The sequence below is a fragment of the Mobula birostris genome, chromosome 10, assembly GCF_030028105.1.
Source record: "Mobula birostris isolate sMobBir1 chromosome 10, sMobBir1.hap1, whole genome shotgun sequence".
NCBI classification, from domain to species: Eukaryota; Metazoa; Chordata; class Chondrichthyes; order Myliobatiformes; family Myliobatidae; genus Mobula; species Mobula birostris.
Genome location: NC_092379.1, coordinates 47,520,374 through 47,538,088, shown reverse-complemented (window position 1 = coordinate 47,538,088; position 17,715 = coordinate 47,520,374). Strand labels below are relative to the sequence as shown.

General features: G+C 43.7%; 1 protein-coding gene across 1 annotated transcript in view; it reads right to left on the bottom strand.

Annotated features, from left to right (window-relative positions):
* Nucleotides 1–767: 767 nt before the first annotated feature.
* The window catches only part of LOC140203660 (probable G-protein coupled receptor 139), a 79,415-nt gene continuing 62,467 nt past the window's right edge, over nucleotides 768–17,715 (bottom strand). The window contains exon 3 of the mRNA XM_072269708.1: nucleotides 768–1,624. Coding sequence (XP_072125809.1) covers nucleotides 768–1,624 — 857 coding nt within the window. The remainder of the gene's footprint in view (nucleotides 1,625–17,715) is intronic.

The following is a 17,715-nucleotide window of genomic DNA, read 5'->3' as shown; positions in this document are numbered from 1 at the left end:
ACCGGCTGTTCATCTCACAGATTCCCCAAAACAATTTGCCTGGCTGTCTTCTGTGATGTACAAAGATATGCTAAGCATCACAGCAGAAAGAAGCACAGTGAAGGAAGGTCACTCAGTCAACAATTGGCTAGCATGAATTTGAGAACATTGTTGCAACAGCTTGACAACCCTGTGAAGCATCCTACTGTATTGGAGAGGAATATAAAACGATAACGATGATTACCAAATGGACAGTTTGCGAAACGGATGTTTTGGTAATTGTATAAAAGACTCCTGAATCAGAAAAACTCTGGAATGAGAAGGAAATGGCTTCTCTAGGGAGCTTATGGGTTGTCCTGTGGAAGTAGGATGTCCCATAAGCATTATTGAATAAGAGCTCATTTTCAATCACAGTTCGATACTGTAACTAATAAAACAAATATTAATAGATGACTAGATTCTACCCGTGTTTTATACCTGTGATTGAAAAGGGGATATCAGAGATTTCGTGCCTTTTTTTTTTATTGACGAGCACAACAGTCATCAGCCTCTAATTGCGAGGTAACATCACCGACAAAAGAGGTCAACGTTTAGATATTTGTCCTAACAAAAATTATTAATGTTGTTACAATAATAAAGGGACAATTAATGTTACCCTTACGAATAAGCAGTGACAGAAAATATCAGGAATACAAAGCTTTTAATTGAATACAGCTCTCATTATCTTCATGGGATTCGATAGATTCAACTGATCTTCAAATTTAGTCTACCACGGGTAAACCGCCACTTCATATTTTATGAAATATTCTAAATGGATATTTGAGCGCTTTCTTTAACTCTTCTCTGAATTTTCTCTGTATCGCTGCATAAATAAATGTGTTAGTACAGGAACTCAGAAGTTGAAGCATGTTCCCTGCTTCCTGGAGAATAAACTTGGGGTCGTTGAAGCTTTTGAAATTGTAATTATTTGTAATGCGAACGTATAAGAATTGTACAACATACGTCATCCACAAGAGGGTGAAACTTCCTGAAATTGTGAAGAGAAAAATAATAGATTTCCTTCGACCTTGCATTTCCGGGTCATTCTGCTTTTCTCCGTTACTCTGAGCAATAAGCCTCCTACGAGCTCTGCTGGCCGCCAGAATATGTCTGACGGTCAGTACATTGAGCAGCAAAATCAACACGAACGGGAGACACGGGGTCGAAATTCTGTCGAACCAGTCTATTGCTGCCCACATGGGAGAAGTGTAACGGATATCTTTCAGTGTGCAATACCACGGCACGTTGTTGATTATGTAGATTGGTTCGTGTATAAAATACCAAGGGATATTGGTTAAACATGCCGCCACACACACTGTCCCTATAACCGCAGTAGCTGTTTTCTCGGTGCAATACTTTGTTTTCAGTTTTTGACAGGAAATAGCTACAAATCGGTCAAAGGTGAAAGTGACCGTTAACCAGACAGAACTGACTCTGGCTGCAAATGTCAAGGCAATGGTGAAACTACAGACAGGCGTGATGGACAGGAAGGTACCGGGAAAATAAATCCCGCTGATCCGGTTAATTATTACAGCGGAGATAATGACCAGGAGATCCATCACTGACATGGACAGCAGGTAGCGAGACACACACCTGGAAAGACCGCCTTTGTCTTGCGACAGGATCACGATTGCCACCAAATTCGCTGCAGAACAGAGCGGGGGAGGGTGCAGTAGACATGGAATGAGAAAAAATGGAGTTACAGGTTACACTTCCGTGTAAATACCGCGCGTAAACTTGAAAGTGTGAGGAGAGATACGCACATCCGAACTGGAGTTGAGACTTTCAGTTATCAGTGTGATGAAACATATTCCAATATCATTAGCAGTTCAGAGAGTGGCAGTTTAGGCACTTGTTATATCTGCTTTATCTGTCATGATTAAGTTGTCATTATATTAATATAAAACAGTAGTTCTGAAGTGGATGTTATTTTATAAATTAACCATGTAATTATCGAAGCTTACGCATTCATTGTCTTGGAGTGATGTTCTCGTTGATAACACGTCAGCATGTCAAATATTTAACTTGCTGTTCAATTTGGAGAAACATGAATTCAAAGAACATAGTATTTCCATTCAGTTGCATAATCTTCTCCAAAGTCTTTGTCAGTATTGGACACATGCCCTGAAATTCATTAGCAAAATTTATTACACCATTAGTTCAATGACCTTGAACAAGATTCGCTGGTTAACGGAATTCGATCAGATGGACTGAGAATAAGGAAGTAAGACTGAAATTATTCTATTTACTATTGTCTGGAGAGCTGCTGTTAAATATTCCAAATAAACCTGTTTTCTTGAATCCGACGCTCCATTCACCTGAGAAGTCCTAGTTCTTATCCAATATTTTTTGCATCAATAACATCCTTAAACAACAGAAGTTTGTCAAGCAAGGTTTCGAAATACTGAATTAACTCAAATGAACGATATTTTTTTGAATGAGAATCCAAGCTCTAAGAATAAATTCCCCATATTCATCCAACAAAACTCTTGTTCGAGTTTTCTGTATGTACCGCTTGTTCTCGAGTCTCGCATCTGAGGAAATTTCTTCTTCCCATTAATTTAAGTCATCCGTTAGTCTTGCGAGACCATGGATCTGCGCCTGGAAAGTCTTCACTTCTTCCCATTACACCCTTTAATAAATCTGAACATGCCAATATGTTTATCACTCGATTTTTGAAACTCAAGAAGATGCAAGTCAAATTTGCATAGTTCTTCCTCATTACTTACTCTTTGGAACTTTAGCAAATTTTCTCCGTCTAAATCCAGTAGCAGTACTGATTACCGAACAAATAATTCCAGATGAGATTGAACCAAAACATTCTACGGATGTAACATATCGCTACGTTTTGCCATACAAAACCAGGCAAGGCGAGAAGATCTACAATAATGAGTATCATGCTGCAGTACTTTACCTGGAACAGCGATAACGGCAAGTGCAGTATAATAGATGGCATAGGGTAAACCTGTGGGCGGGGCGTGCATGTTCTCTGAGCGAGAGGAAGCCTTTCTCAATCATTCACACGCAGACTTCACCTTTCATTATCTGTGGGATCCCTTATTATACCTGTTGCCGATCTGGTGGATAGAGACAAAGCAATTAGAATTGGCGTTAGTTTCGGTCACTGAACAAACAAGGCAGATAACATCATCATTGATGCAGGTGATATTTTTGCAGCAAACTCAACATTTATTGCATAAGCACAGATTACAAAATTGTGCATCAGCATTCTCTGTCGTTTGGAAATGTCATATCATTATTAACAATTACCACTTCTATACCCCATCTACTTGGTTAGCTAAAGACTACTTTAAACATACTGTGTATGCGTCAGTGTAGATCAACTCAGGTGCCTGAATGGCAATCGGATGTGGATTAAGCAAATGTATGCTATTCAGATCTAAATGAACTCTACATCGTGTCCTGAAGACTATCTAAATATTGATCCCTGTATCATGAGTGCTGCCTCGATTCAACACACCCCAAAACGAGCACAGATTTTGACTGACTTTGCTGGTTAACTAAAGAAGAATTGAAGTCCTACAAATTCATCGTTGTTGATATTTGGTTGCGGGCAGGGAACAATGCTCGAGGATTCAGTCCGTCATAAACCGGTCACCGTGTCATCTCACTGCCAAAGAAAAGCTGCTATAACATACCACTTACTTCCATCTAACAGTCAATAAGACCACAGGTTGTTACAGACTAATTTGGGGCAGTATTATGGGAACAAACTAACGGCAGATTAAGTTTGTACCTACAACTTCAGTGTGACCCTGCTGATAACCGTGTCATGATCTGAAGTGCACATGTGCGGAACTATGGTTACAGAAAAAATCCGAGAAACGTCAGTTGACCAATAACTTCATGTGGCTGCTTACGTCAAAATAACATCTGTGGGAATGACAAATGTGTATTTGTTCTGGAGACTATCTTCTGTCAGTCCGTTCCGTCGCATCCTTCGGCGTAGTTGCATTGAAGAAGGTATTATAGGCATAACATTGAGGTGGTCAATTCTAGACAACTTGCATCCTTGTGATGCGGAGAAACAGGCTCATCACACAATAAGAGTGACAGTTAAACCCGGTTCAATTGTCATCGTGCTCCTGAATCAAGAGGGTCGAATGAGCGAAAATGTGTTTCAACAGGGGAATCAACGACTTTCAACGACTCAATCCTTCAATGCCTTTTCTCATTTATCCAGGTCCGACGCTTTGCTAAATTAGCCCTTTTGCTTACCTAATTTGGACGTCGCCACTTTCATTATAGGAGAGAGGCCATTGACAAACATCCGCTGGACGCCTCTAACTCACATCACTTAGCACGCATGATTTCTACCTGCCCTGCTTCGTGTCAGAACTAAATTCCATTCTCTCCATTCTTCCAACTCATTCATATTTACTCCGACGATGAGGCTTTACAAACCGGTGCCTCTAAGAAGATGAAGTTTAATTGTCATTCAGCTATAAACATGAATATAACCAAAGGGAACGGCATTTTTCGGGGCCAAAGTACAAAACACAGTAACAATAATCACGCAGCACATAGCACATATTGCACATGTAGTTATGGTAACAGAAAAACATAGTCAAAACGAAATAATACAGCCCAAGTCCATGATTGGCATTGCACGTAGGGTTTTGGTGCTGTAGCCACGCTTCTGCCAGAACACGCATGAAGCAGTTCCTCATCATCCGCTGTTGCAGACACGGACGAAAGCAATTTTGCTTGTGCTCCGCCAAGCGAGCACTGGAGACCAGCAGCGACGGGAGGGGTCAGCCTCAACGAAACACGGATTGGCGTGTTCTCAGAGGCCTCTGCTCTCTTCCACAGCACGTCGGCGGCGTCTGCTAACCTAGGCCGCGGCAACAGACGACGCTGCGTCTTGAGGGCCTTGCTCGCAATAGAACTCCTCCGCTGTCTGTCTCGGCATCGAACCAGTGAACCGGAGTTGTAGTATTCTACATTTCCAATGTCTATCACAGTCTTGCGATCACCAGAAAAAAAACTTTATCAGACAATCATTTACGCCGTTCATTGGATCGCTCACCGCCTCCGCACAACAACAGGATGCAACATTTCCAGCCGACAGCACAGTACGAAGGAAGTCCGGGTTCATTGCTATCCAGCTACTCACTAGTCTTCTTTTTCTTCTTCTTCTTCTGGCTATCCACCCCATAGGATGATGATGGCTCCTTTCAGTCAGTTAGGTCAGTTAGTGGAGTTTAGACACCACTCCTCAGAAAGGAACAGCGTGTGCGTGAATGGATTTTAGGTGAGTAGGGGGTTTCAGGTGGTCAGGTCGCTCGTCTGAGTGCTACTGGTACCATGTAACCCAGTACTACCTGTCGCATGGTCGGGTGGTCGGCGACTAAACCGGCTCCCCCACCAGACTTGCCCGGTGAGAATGGTGGCTAGACGCCCTGCAGGACACGAAAAACAAGACCTGTCAAAGGGCGGATGAACCCTCTCGTAGAGTCAACAGCCATCTAGCAAACACCTGCCGTGAAGTGCTGAAAGGGAATCCCTTGTATCGAAGCTTGGTCTGGCCATTCACTGCAACAGAACTTCCCCAGCCGTTTTGGACCCCACCATGCCGCTGGTTCCTGAAGGGGATGTCGAGAGGGTGGGTCTGGACCTGTGCAACCCCCTACTCACTAGTGGGGTAAAGCTGTAGTACTTGATGTTGGGAATAACCAAATATGTCTTGCAATCGTAAAAGAAAGACGTAAAGGACGAATAATTACACCTTTGATTGGACCCACAGAGGCCGCTGCGACTGTGTGCCACAATGTTACCGGATCTGTTAATCCCAATCTTTCTTTCTTCCTTCCTTCCTTTCTTTCTTTCTTTCTTTTTTTCTTTCTTTCTTTCTTTCTTTCTTTCTTTCTTTCTTTCTTTCTTTCTTCCTTCCTTCCTTCCTTCCTTCCTTCCTTCCTTCCTTCCTTCCTTTCTTTCTTTCTTTCCTTCCTTCCTTCTTTATTATTTATCTCTTTGTCAGCTTAGAGATACAGCGCAGCAACGGCACTTTCGGCCATTCGAGCCACGATACCCAGCAACCCAGCAATTTTTACCCCCACCCTTTTCATAGGATGATTTACAAAAGACCAATTCACCTACTAACCAGTATGTTTTTGGCCTACGGGAGAAACAAAGAGCACCCAGAAGAAACTTCCGCGCACGTGGGAAGGAACGTACACATTTGCTTCGAGAGGAGGGTTGAACTGAACTCCGAACTCCGATGCCCTGAGCTAAAATAATATCGCGCTAACTGCTACGATACGGATTCGTTATTCCCAATTTTATCGGATTAGTTACTAAACAGACTGCCCACGAATTCCTTAATTGGGATTCACTTTCAGCTCTTTCTATTGCAAGAATATCTGTTCTCAATAACACTTCCTTAGCAATCTGTGTCAGGTCTCAAGTCACAGGATTAGTTTTGCCACTCATCCCACCTTTCAACATTTCGAAGTATTATTTCTCTCTTCGCGACTCTCCTGTTCATTCGTTTGTCTCCAACAGTCGAAAACTTCATTCGACACTTACTGTGTCTGTAGCCTTTCATAGCTATGTACAGCTTAAATTTGGGGAACAACGCCTCATCTTCCACCTTGGCAAACTGCTGGAGCTTCGAGGTTGCAGGACCCAATGCTGAATTGTAGAAATTTCAAGTAACGCCAATCATTTCACAGTTCAACAATTGTACATTATCCACTGTGACATTGACTTATTTTTTCCCTCTATCAGTTGATTCTGCTTTTCGCAACTTTCATGTCTTTTTGTCTGAACTGGAGCCCTGGAGACATAGAGTAACACAGCATGGAAACAGGCCAAAGAGCCACTCGGACCTTGCCTACCTAGATGCTCAGCTAAGCTCGCTGCATTCTCACTCTCTAGCTGCCCCATTTTTATATATTTTGCTAGCGCGTTCTAACTAAATTAACGTTTTTCTGATATACCTACATTCTGTACAGCGCCAAGGCAAGTTTTCGAAGATGCTCTGCTCACAGCTAAGCAAGGTGAATCGGGTGCAAACAGGCAAATCGTCGCCTAGTTATATTTTCCACAAATTTAACAACGTCTATTATTTAACATCACATTGAAGGAGAGCATCGTGAGAGCATTGACATACAAGAGTGCATTCTCACTTTGCATACAGTTACTAATTTCAAATATCTATCGAATTCCGAATTATTTGGTAAATAACCTGATTGCAACAAATATTTCAAAATGTCGTAGGTGCGATTAAACAGCGTGTTTAACTCTCTCTTTTGTCTCTCCATTGTTACCCATCCATCTATCTATACGTCTATCAGAATCGCTCTCGTCGATATAAGCACAATACATAAAATATATTCAATTTGTTCGTCAAGGCGTCAGACGACTGTCATCCGAATTATACGGTTCAGACAGCCCCACTCAGAGCGCTCCCGCAAGAAAGGCACATCCATTGTCGAGGACTCCCATTACCCATACCATGCTGTTTTCCACTATTACGATCGGACAGGGGGTCCAGGAAACTTACGTTCCACACCACCATGTTCAGGAACAGTTATTGGAGTGTAGCTATCAGATTACTGAACCAGCGTTTATAACTTCACTGACCTCTCCACTGAACTGACAGAACTTATGGACCCACTTTCAAGAACTCTGCAGCTCATATTTTCAGTACTGTCGATTTCCCTTCATATTATAAACACTATTTGTCTCGTTTTGCACATTGATGGTTTGTCAATCTTTGTTTAGATACAGTTTTTGTTTCAAAAATTGAATTGTATTTCCTTATTTTCAGTAAATATTTGCAAAAAAATGAATGTCAAGGTAGGAAATCGTGACATGTACCTATTTAGAAAGTACATTTACTTTGACTTTGACTCCCACTCTTTCTCTGAAAACTAACGTGTTTTCTCTCTTTCTCACTTCTGATGAGGGATCCTCGACCTGAAATGCCAACAGAGAATTACAAAGCCAGCGCACTGGCCCCTGTGATGACGCTAGTATTGTTGGAACCCTTTTCAGCCATTTGCAAATATTTAGAATTATTAAAGGCTTTTAGAAAAGTTGAATGATAGTAAGATATTAACAGTTCAAATGAAATGGTAAATCCCTTAATCGGAAACACGCTTATGAAATTAATTCAAATGAACTAAATCACTGAGTTTCATTTACCTTTGATGTGCACGTCAATCAAGGAAATGGAATCAAATTACAAATGTAAAGGGTAGAAAAAGAGAGAGGTAGAGAGAAGGAGAGGGAAAGAGAGAGAGTTATATAGAGAGAAGAGAGGGGGGAGAGAGAGGAAAGAGAATGAATTGGCGGGGGCTTTGGAGAAAGCAGGAAGGATTTGGGGGCGGGTTTGCTCGTACTTAACGTTTCTTCAACTTTATAAAATGCTGCTTATCATGAATTAACCCACAGATAGACAAGAGGCTAAAATGAAGCAAGGGCCGCTGGTCTTACAAGCGTTAATGGAAATAATAGAGACATGGAAGGACGAGAGTGAGACGTAGATTCCCTAACTGGAGGCCCACATAAGCAGAGAAATCCAGGAATAGTTGGTGAAATGTTATGGACCTGAATTAAGATTCAGCAGTAGAACTTGGGAAGACGGAGGTCGCTCAAACCAGAAAGGGGCGGGGCAGTGAGTTTGAAGTGGTCAGGTCTAGAAATCGGACCCTAATAAATAATAATATGAGGAGGATTGGGGCGATATTGCTGATGTAACAATGACAGATCTTACTGTAGGCTCAGATACCTTGTCCTTAGCCCTCCATGGTCAAATATAACACTGAAACTCGATATTAGGCCAAGGAAGAGAATGCGACCTGTGGTTGTGATAATGACTCAGTCACTAGCGTCTGGCGATGTATTTCAAGCCATGCAATTGTTCGTATGTAATCATCAACTCAATGGGATGGGTTCAGAAATGTAGACGAACAAATGAGGATAGGCTGAGATTCAGAGATACATAAAAATAGAAAAACAGACATCTAAAGAGGTACCTACATGCAAAGCAAGTTTGATAACTTTTTAATGAAATTATGCATGTTGACTGAGACTCAACTCGCGTCCTGAAGCATACAGGCTATAGAAATGGGCTCTTCTTCCCATCTCGCTGACCGACGCTGTTGCCTCATCTCAACTTTCCTTGATTTATAGATGAAACAAGTCTGAAGCTCATTTTGAAGTTCATACGTGTTGGATGGAAGAACAATATGCGAACTGAAATGGAGACATACATACAGAGAAAGGCAATCGGAGATACGCACTGAATATATTTATCCTTCTAACATAAGTGCATAGACGATACAACATCCAGTTACACTTTCACAATGACGACAAACAGGTGAACATCAAAATCAGCCCGACTGACCGCTTCTCCGCCCATCCCTGATTTGTTTCTTTATTCACGTAATATGCAGCACGTAACTGAAAACAAAATCAAACATGTAAAGCAACACACACACAATGCTGGTGGAACGCAGCAGGCCAGACAGCATCCATAGGAACAAGCACAGTCGACGTTTTGGGCCGAGACCCTTCGTCAGGACTAACTGAAAGAAGAGACAGTAAGAGATTTGAAAGTGGGAGGGGAAGGGGGAGCTCTGAAATGATGGGAGAAGACAGGAGGGGGAGGGATGGAGCTAAGAGCTGGAAAGTTGACTGTCTAACGGGATACCGGACTGGAGAAGTGAGAGGATCATGGGACGGGAGGTCTAGGGAGAAAGAAAGGGGAGGCGAGTGCCAGAGGAAGATGGAGAGCAGGCAAGGAGTAACTGTGAGAGGGACAGAGAGAGAAAAAAGAGACAGAGAGAGAAACAAGGGAAACAATAATAATGATAATAATCATCATCATCATCATCACCATCATCATCATCATCATAAATAGATAAATACATAGTCACTCAGTCAGTGGGTGCCGTCCCGAATCCGGGGTTGGCGGCTATGCACCTCCATCTTTTTCGATCTTGCGACAGCACCGAGTACAGCCTCTCCTGCAGCTTTTTCCTCGCTGGCCACCTTGGCACCGCCCTCCGCCGCCCCCGCCGAACTCGAGCCCAAGACCGTGTCGGCCTCCAGCCGCGGCCGCTTCTTCGAGCTCGGCCCTTCCTTAGGCGGAGGCCTTGGGCAGGTCCAGGCACACGGTGCAGCGCCCAAGTTCATCATGTCTCTTCTAACTAGGTGCATAGCATACGATTTGTAAATACGTGGTGAACCTTTAATCTCTTCTACGGAAGATGGCCTTTGGCTCACAAGAAGCTCATCCGCCCTTTGTTAGGTCTTGTTAGCTTTTAGTCCTGCTGGGTATCCTCAAACCCTCCTCACCAGACGAAGTCCGGTGGGGGAGCCGGCCAAGTCGCCGACCACTCGACCAGGGTCCCCGGCCGAGCGCCGGGCTCCAGCCCACCACCGAATCTCTCCGAGCGACCGGCGCCCGACAGAAAACCATGGCCGGCGACTAAACCGGAAGATAGATAGATAGATAAATAAATAAATAAATAATGGATAGGGTAAGAACGGGAGGAGGGGCATTAACGGAAGTTAGAGAAGTCAATGTTCATGCCATCAGATTGGAGGCTACCCAGACAGAATATAAGGTGTTGTTCCTCCAACCTGAGTGTGGCTTCATCTTTGCAGTAGAGGATGCCGTGGATAGACATGTCAGAATGGGAATGGGACGTGGAATTAAAATGTGTGGCCACTGGGAGATCCTGCTTTCTCTGGCGGACAGAGCGCAGGTGTTCAGCAAAGCGGTCTCCCAGTCTGCGTCGGGTCTCACCAATATATAGAAGGCCGCACTATTTTCGAGCCTCTCAGTTGGGATCTTCTGAGGATCCCAGGTACTCACATTTAATTGACTCTGCCTCCCGTTGTTTCTCCCGCTGAGCTCTGAGGGCAACACTCTCCGCCATAAGCGGCAGCAAGCAACAATCCCCCTCCCCGCTACCGGCAAAAATAGAGCGCACCCGCTACCAGCACTCAAACGTGAGCAAAGCAATAACAAAGACAGAGACTCGCAGTTACCCCAAAGACTACATTGTTCACCAGATAATTCGGCATGCTGCAGGCTCTCTCTCTCATACTAAGGGAGAAAGAGGTGACTCCATTTTCCAACGAGCGAGGAGACATAACAAACAACTCGCTGGTTTACGATATTAAAAGTCCATTACGTCGCTTTTTTCGAGCTCTGTGCCTGAAGATCGCAAAGATGCCGGGTCCCCAGGCACACAGCAGATGTTTCGACACCCCCAACGACGCACGGGTCTTCTGTGGAGACAGCGACGCTTGATCCGCCCGTCTCTAGTTCCTCGAGATCCCAGGCTTCTGAATACGTACCGAAATCTTAGGCCAAGCTTTTGGCGTGCCGAATAGCGGCCGATTGTGGAGCCCCGAGAGCGGGTCTCATTCCCGCAAAGAACCGTAGTCAAGGTGTAACTACAGGTCAGAGTCTTCAAAGGAACCTTGAAAGGGAAAAAACAGAGATATTGAAGGTGGAAATAGAACTGTTTTCGAAGATGCAAACAAAGGAGTCGCCGTTGGGCGCCATAACTACTTAGCTCCACCCCTTCTCCAATTCTCACAAGGCATGCTCCCCAATCCAGGCAACATCGTGGTAAATCTCCTCTGCACCATTTCTATGGTTTCCATATCCTTCCCGTAATGAGGCGACAAGAACCGACCACAGTACCCCATGTGGAGTCCGACCACGGGCTGTATAGTTGCAACATTAGCTCTCGGCTCCTAAACTCAATCCCACGGCTGATAAAGGCCAATGCACTGCATGACTTCTTAACCACAGAGTCAACCTGCGTAGCAGCTTTGAGTGCCCTATGTACACCCGCCTCATGATCCCTCTGATCCTCTACACTGCCAAGAGTCTTATCATTAATGCTACACTCTGCCATCATACTTGACCTACCAAAACAAACCACCTCACACTTATATGGGTTGAACGCCATCTTCCACTTTGCAGCCCAGTTTTGCATCCTATCGATGTCCCGCTGTAACCTCTGACAGCCCTCCACACTATCCACGACATCCCCAACCTTTGTGTATCAGCATCCCTCCACTTTCTCATCCAAGTCATTTATATAAATCACGAAGGGTAAGGATCCCAGAACAGATCCCTGAGGCACACCACTGGTCACCGACCTCCGTGCAGAATATGACCTGTCTACAACCACGCTTTACCTTCTGCGGGCAAGTCAATTCTGGATCCAAAAAGCAATGTCCCGATGGATCCCATGCCTCCTTACTTTCTCAATAAGCCTTGCATGGGGTACCTTATAAAGTGCCTTGCTGAAATCCATATACACCACATCTACAGCTCTCCTCTCATCAATGCGTTTTGTCACATCCTCAAAAAAGTCAATCAGGCTCGTAAGGCACGACCTACCCTTGACAAAGCCATGCTGACTATACCTAATCGTATTATGCCACTCCAAATATTCATAAATTTTGCCTCTCAAGATCATTTCCATCAAATTACCAACCACTGAAGAAGACTCACTAGTCTATAATTTCCTGGGGTATCTCTACTCCTTTTCTCAAATAAAGGAACAAAATCTGCAACTCTCCAATCTCCCGGAACCTCTCCCGTCCCCAGTGATAATGCAAAGATCATCGCCAGAGGCTCAGCAATCTCCTCCCTCGCCTCCCACAGTAGCCTGGGGTACATCTCATCCGGTCCTGGATACCTATCTAACTTGATTCTTTCCAAAAGTTCCAGCACATTCTCTTTCTTAATGTCTATACGCACAAGTTTTTCAATCCGCTGTAAGTCATCCCTACATTCGCTAACATCCTTTTCCGCAGTGAATACTGAAGCAAAGTATTCATTAAATATCTCTGCTATCTCCTCCGGTTCCATACACACTTTTCCACTGTCGTACTTGATTGGTCCTATTCTCTGACGTCTTATCCTCTTGGTCTTCACATACTTGTAAAATGCTTTACGGCTTTCCTTAATCCTGTTCGCCAAAGCCTTCTCACGGCCCCTTCTGACTCTCCTGATTTAAGAATGACAGGAGATGGAGGATATTCTTACCGTCGCTGCCACGCTGTACAGGCAGAAATCCAATGTTTACAGCCCTGGAGGTCCTAATTTTCAGCTTTCTACCTAATTCCTTAAATTATCACTCCAGGTCCTCCTTCGTGTTCCTACTTATGTCATTCTGTCAATATGTACCAAAACGTCTGCCTCCTTTCTTTCCCCCTTTCGATCTCCGTGGACCCGTTCCAACACGTCTCTAACCCTGGTACCTGTGAGGCAGTACCCCATGCGGATGTCTCTATCATATCCACGGAATTTGAAGTGTATTCCTCTAACTATGGAATCCCCCATCACTGTTGCAGTCCTCATTTCCCTCTTCCCGTCCGAGCCACTGGCTGTCCGTTTCCATTCCCTCTCCTGACAGTCACCCAGTTACCTGCCTCCTGCAACTTAGCGGTGACGACCTCCCTATAGCTCCTATCTATCACCTCCTCATTTTCCTGTATGAGTCACTGAGCTGCAGCTCCATTTCCTTGACACGTTCTCTGAAGAGCTGCAGCTCGGTGTATCTGGTGCAGTTGTGGTCAACCCGGAGGCTGGATGTCTCCCAGAATTCCTACATCCCACACAGAGAAACAAAACAATTCCTAGAACCATCCTCGCTGCTCTAACTATGTACTGGTAGACGCAGAATAAAGAATGAAATAGAAACTTGCCAGATATCTACCTCGTCGAAACTTGTTCTTGCCGAAGCCTGATGAGCCAAAGTCTCCCCACTCTAACACTGGTCGAGACGCACATTGGCTGCTCCGCATGTCCCCAGTTACGTCTATTTGTTCTTGCTAAGGAATCGCTAATTGACTGGGCCACCGGAAAGTGGCGAAAGCCAGCGCACACTACATTTTGAATATGACCCACAGATCCGCGAGTTGCTTCCTCTCTCGCTCCTGATTCGATTGGATTACCGGAGAAAAAGTGTATGTCTTGTGTTTGGTCAGACATGTGTGTTGTCTGAATACCTTTCCATCTGTACTGTCAAATTGGAGGCTCATTTGTGTTTTGGAAGATTAATTAGTGCTCAGTGATGACCCATCATATAGAGGGGTAGTCCTGAAGAAGGGTCGCGGTCTGAAATATCCTGTTTATTCATTTCCATAGATACTGGCTGACTTACTTAGTTACTCCAGCATTCTGTGTGTGTTTCTTTGGATTTCTAGCATCTGAAGATTTTCTCTTGTTTACAAATTGCATATTTCGTGGACATGGTGTCCTGTGAGTGCAATTTCCATTGGATTCAGGCTGATAGAACGTGTTTCTGACGCTGTTTATTTCTGAAAAACCTGCTAAATCATAATGTAGGAGGCAGGTCCTGAACTTGTTTGTGCAGGAAACGGAATAATTAGCGGAGTCAGTTGAATGTCTGAGGATTCCCTACATCTTTCAACGAGCGGCTTCTTGAAAGTTGGAAGCAGAGACTACCCGATCGGCTACCGTTGGATAGATCGTTGCTTCTCATGCAAAATGCACGGCCGTTTATGCTATTTACTACCCTGTGCTCACAGTTGTTTGAGTTTCAGGTGAGCCAGTTCACTAATCCATTCATTATCCAAATCTATTTGCAAAATTGAGTTACTATGGTAGGTGATGATTAACGAAGTGCCTCCCGCGGATTTCTACTGATGGTTTATTGACGACTTGTCACGAATTCATTTTCGATGACACTCTCTATTAATCGATCATTAAAATGTTTTAGACATCTACACACCATACCTATGAATGGAAGATTCATGAACATTTGCCAACAGTGAAACTGCTCAGCACACCTTAAGATTACGCGATGGTATAAAACGCATGATAGATGCCGCAGTATATCAGTGCTCCTGGCCACCTGCTTGAAAATATGCAAGGGTAATAAATTTGCCAACAAATTAACAGTTTCCAGCTCAATATGACATTAAGTCCTCAAAAGGTAAAAGCAAAATAGACAAAAGGCGTTTCTCGCACATTCCAGAGGCATGGATTTTGACAACGTAATTCAGATTTGTAAATTGCCTTTAGTAGAACCTGGAGATGGGTGTTGATGTAAATGTGGGGAATATAGTTTACTGGGACATTTAATGGATTCCAGGATATCTCTGCTGGTACCGATGCAATGGACAATACAGCTTCCTTAAGTTCGATCGAAATATGGCGAATATTTCTCATACGAACCAGTCACAATATTCGAACACTGTCTTCGTAAAATATGTATTACTGATAGTATGGAGCATTCGACAATTGACAACAAAATATCACAATTAATGAGACATGAGTGACAAAGGATTTTATTGATACAAAGTTATCCGCGCAAGTTATTTCAAATATCGAATCTGTTTTTAGAAAATCCGATTATATTCCTGTTTTACAATTTAGTGTATCTTTTCTGCAGTTAATTTGTTGGCGATTGGCTGTGATCCTATGCCGAGAAAGGTGTGGTCTCTCCCGATGCATCACGCGGTACTTTGTGCCCATGGCGGCGACGGATCTGTTGATCTTTATCTCCGCTGTCCTATTCAATCGGATTATTGCCTTTATTTTCCAATTAGGTTAATGTCCTGGACTCCGCTTGTTCTCTGAACAGGGTGATATTTTATGCAGCGACCGAGAGTTCGGTGTGGTTAACGGTCGCTTTCACCTTTGACCGATTTGTGGCCATTTGTTGCCCGAAGTTGAAAACAAACTGTTGCACCGAGAGAATGGCGGCCGTGGTTATCGGGACAATCTGTGTGATGAGCTGTTTGAAAAGTGTTGCCTGGTACTGTATCTAAGAACCGCTGTTTGCAATTAACAACGTGCCGTGGTTTTGTAACATAGTATCAAGCTTCTACATATTAGTGGCATGGGTAATATATGAATGGTTTGCACATATTTTAAAATCAGGGCTCCCGTTTGTTTTTATTTTCCTGCTCAATGCTCTGACCATCAGACACATTCTAGTGGCTAATAAGTCTGGCGGGAGACTTCGGGCTAATTCCAAGGGAAAGTTTGTCAGCGACCCAGAGATTTAGAGCTGAAAGAAGTCTATTATTTTACTCTTTACTATCTCCAGTAGTTTTATCCTCTTGTGGATGACATATGTAGTGAATTTTCTTTATGTACATATTTCAGTGGTTCCAATTTCAATGACCCAAAGTTCATTCGCTAAGAAAGTGGAAACATACTTCAGCTGTTGAGCTGCTGAACCAACACCTGGATTTACGTGGCGACCCAAAGGAAGTTCAGAGAGGAATTAAAGGCTATAGCAAAATACATTTGGTATTAATTTGTAGCATTGGAAAACTAAAGTGTAAAAGTCTGGTCATGCTGTAGATATCTCATTTTAGCAATTCTGTAAGAGCAGTCTTATTGCTTTTAACTTGTTTGGATTAAAGCTAAAGATAAGGGGCTGTGTTGTTCAACTTGTGAATGTTATGTCAGCCAGTCTGGATAGTGGAAATGGGAGGGAGGTTATAGAGAATGTTAGCCGAGAGGTTTAGTTGACGGACATTGTTATGGGTCGATGTCTTTACCGCGTGAGCTGGGAGAAGACATGACGGAAGATGGCTGAGGATGGTGTTCCTGTTGCATAAGGTGCTTTGTGCAGATTAATGGTTTCACAGAGGAAAGACCAATACGCCCGTGCGGGAGCCCGTTTGTTCGAGATGGATTTCGAGCGACATTCGGAAGGTGGCGTGTGCTTTCACGTGGTCCATGGGTTCAGTGCGTGAGTTAAAGACAACTTCAAGATGAGCTCCAACTTATGTGCGCATTTTGACTGGGTTAATTGTAACTGAACGTTTTTACTTTCTTCTCTCTTTCTAACTGTTCGATAAAACTGCGATTTGTATGTTATGTTCTTTATAATTGAATGTAGGCACGATTTCTCATTCTTGCTGACTGGAGTGCGGGTGGTGGAAACATCCCGGCTCTCCCGCTCTGGTAGGACCCAAGTCATATCGACCCCAGACGTACGGAGTTCGAGGACCGTGGTTTTCTGGCCACTGAGTCCACTGACTTGTTGGCCAGGGCCTAACGAGCCGTAGTTCCAGAGACGCCCGGTACAAAGAGTGTTCAAAAACGTCTGTACAGTGCGGCTTCCTTGGGTTATATATCTCTGCCTGTATCTTTTGTTATCTGAAACTGCCGCTTCACAAATCCTCATTTCAATGTACCATCCACTCTCCGCACTTGCAATTAATGCGGCCTGAGCAATAAACTTGTCATAACCTTTTGTACAAGCAGCCCTATAGAATCAAGAGACAACCGTGAGGAAACGGGCCCTTTGACCCACTGTCTTCCAGTGTCCGCGCTGCCTTCTAAATTCCAGCAGCTGATGTCTGACCAGGTGTCCTATCAGATACCAGTTGAGGCACGAATTAAAGCGTAGTAAAACCACGATGCTTACTGAATTAACATTGAAATGGCCGTTATCGCTGTATTCTGCAATTGGAAAATTGTGTTTATCAAGGCTGTACTGTTTCATAGCCGAGGTACTACATTTCTATTAAGTACTTTTACCCATCAGAATTTCTTCAAAGAATTCCAACAGATTTGTCAAAGAAGATTTTCCCTATAAGAAACCATGATGACTTTTTGCTATGTGCTTCCACCCCGAAAACCCATCCTTAAAAATCTAGTCCGACATCTTCCCAACTACGGAGGTCAGGCTAAATGGCCTATAA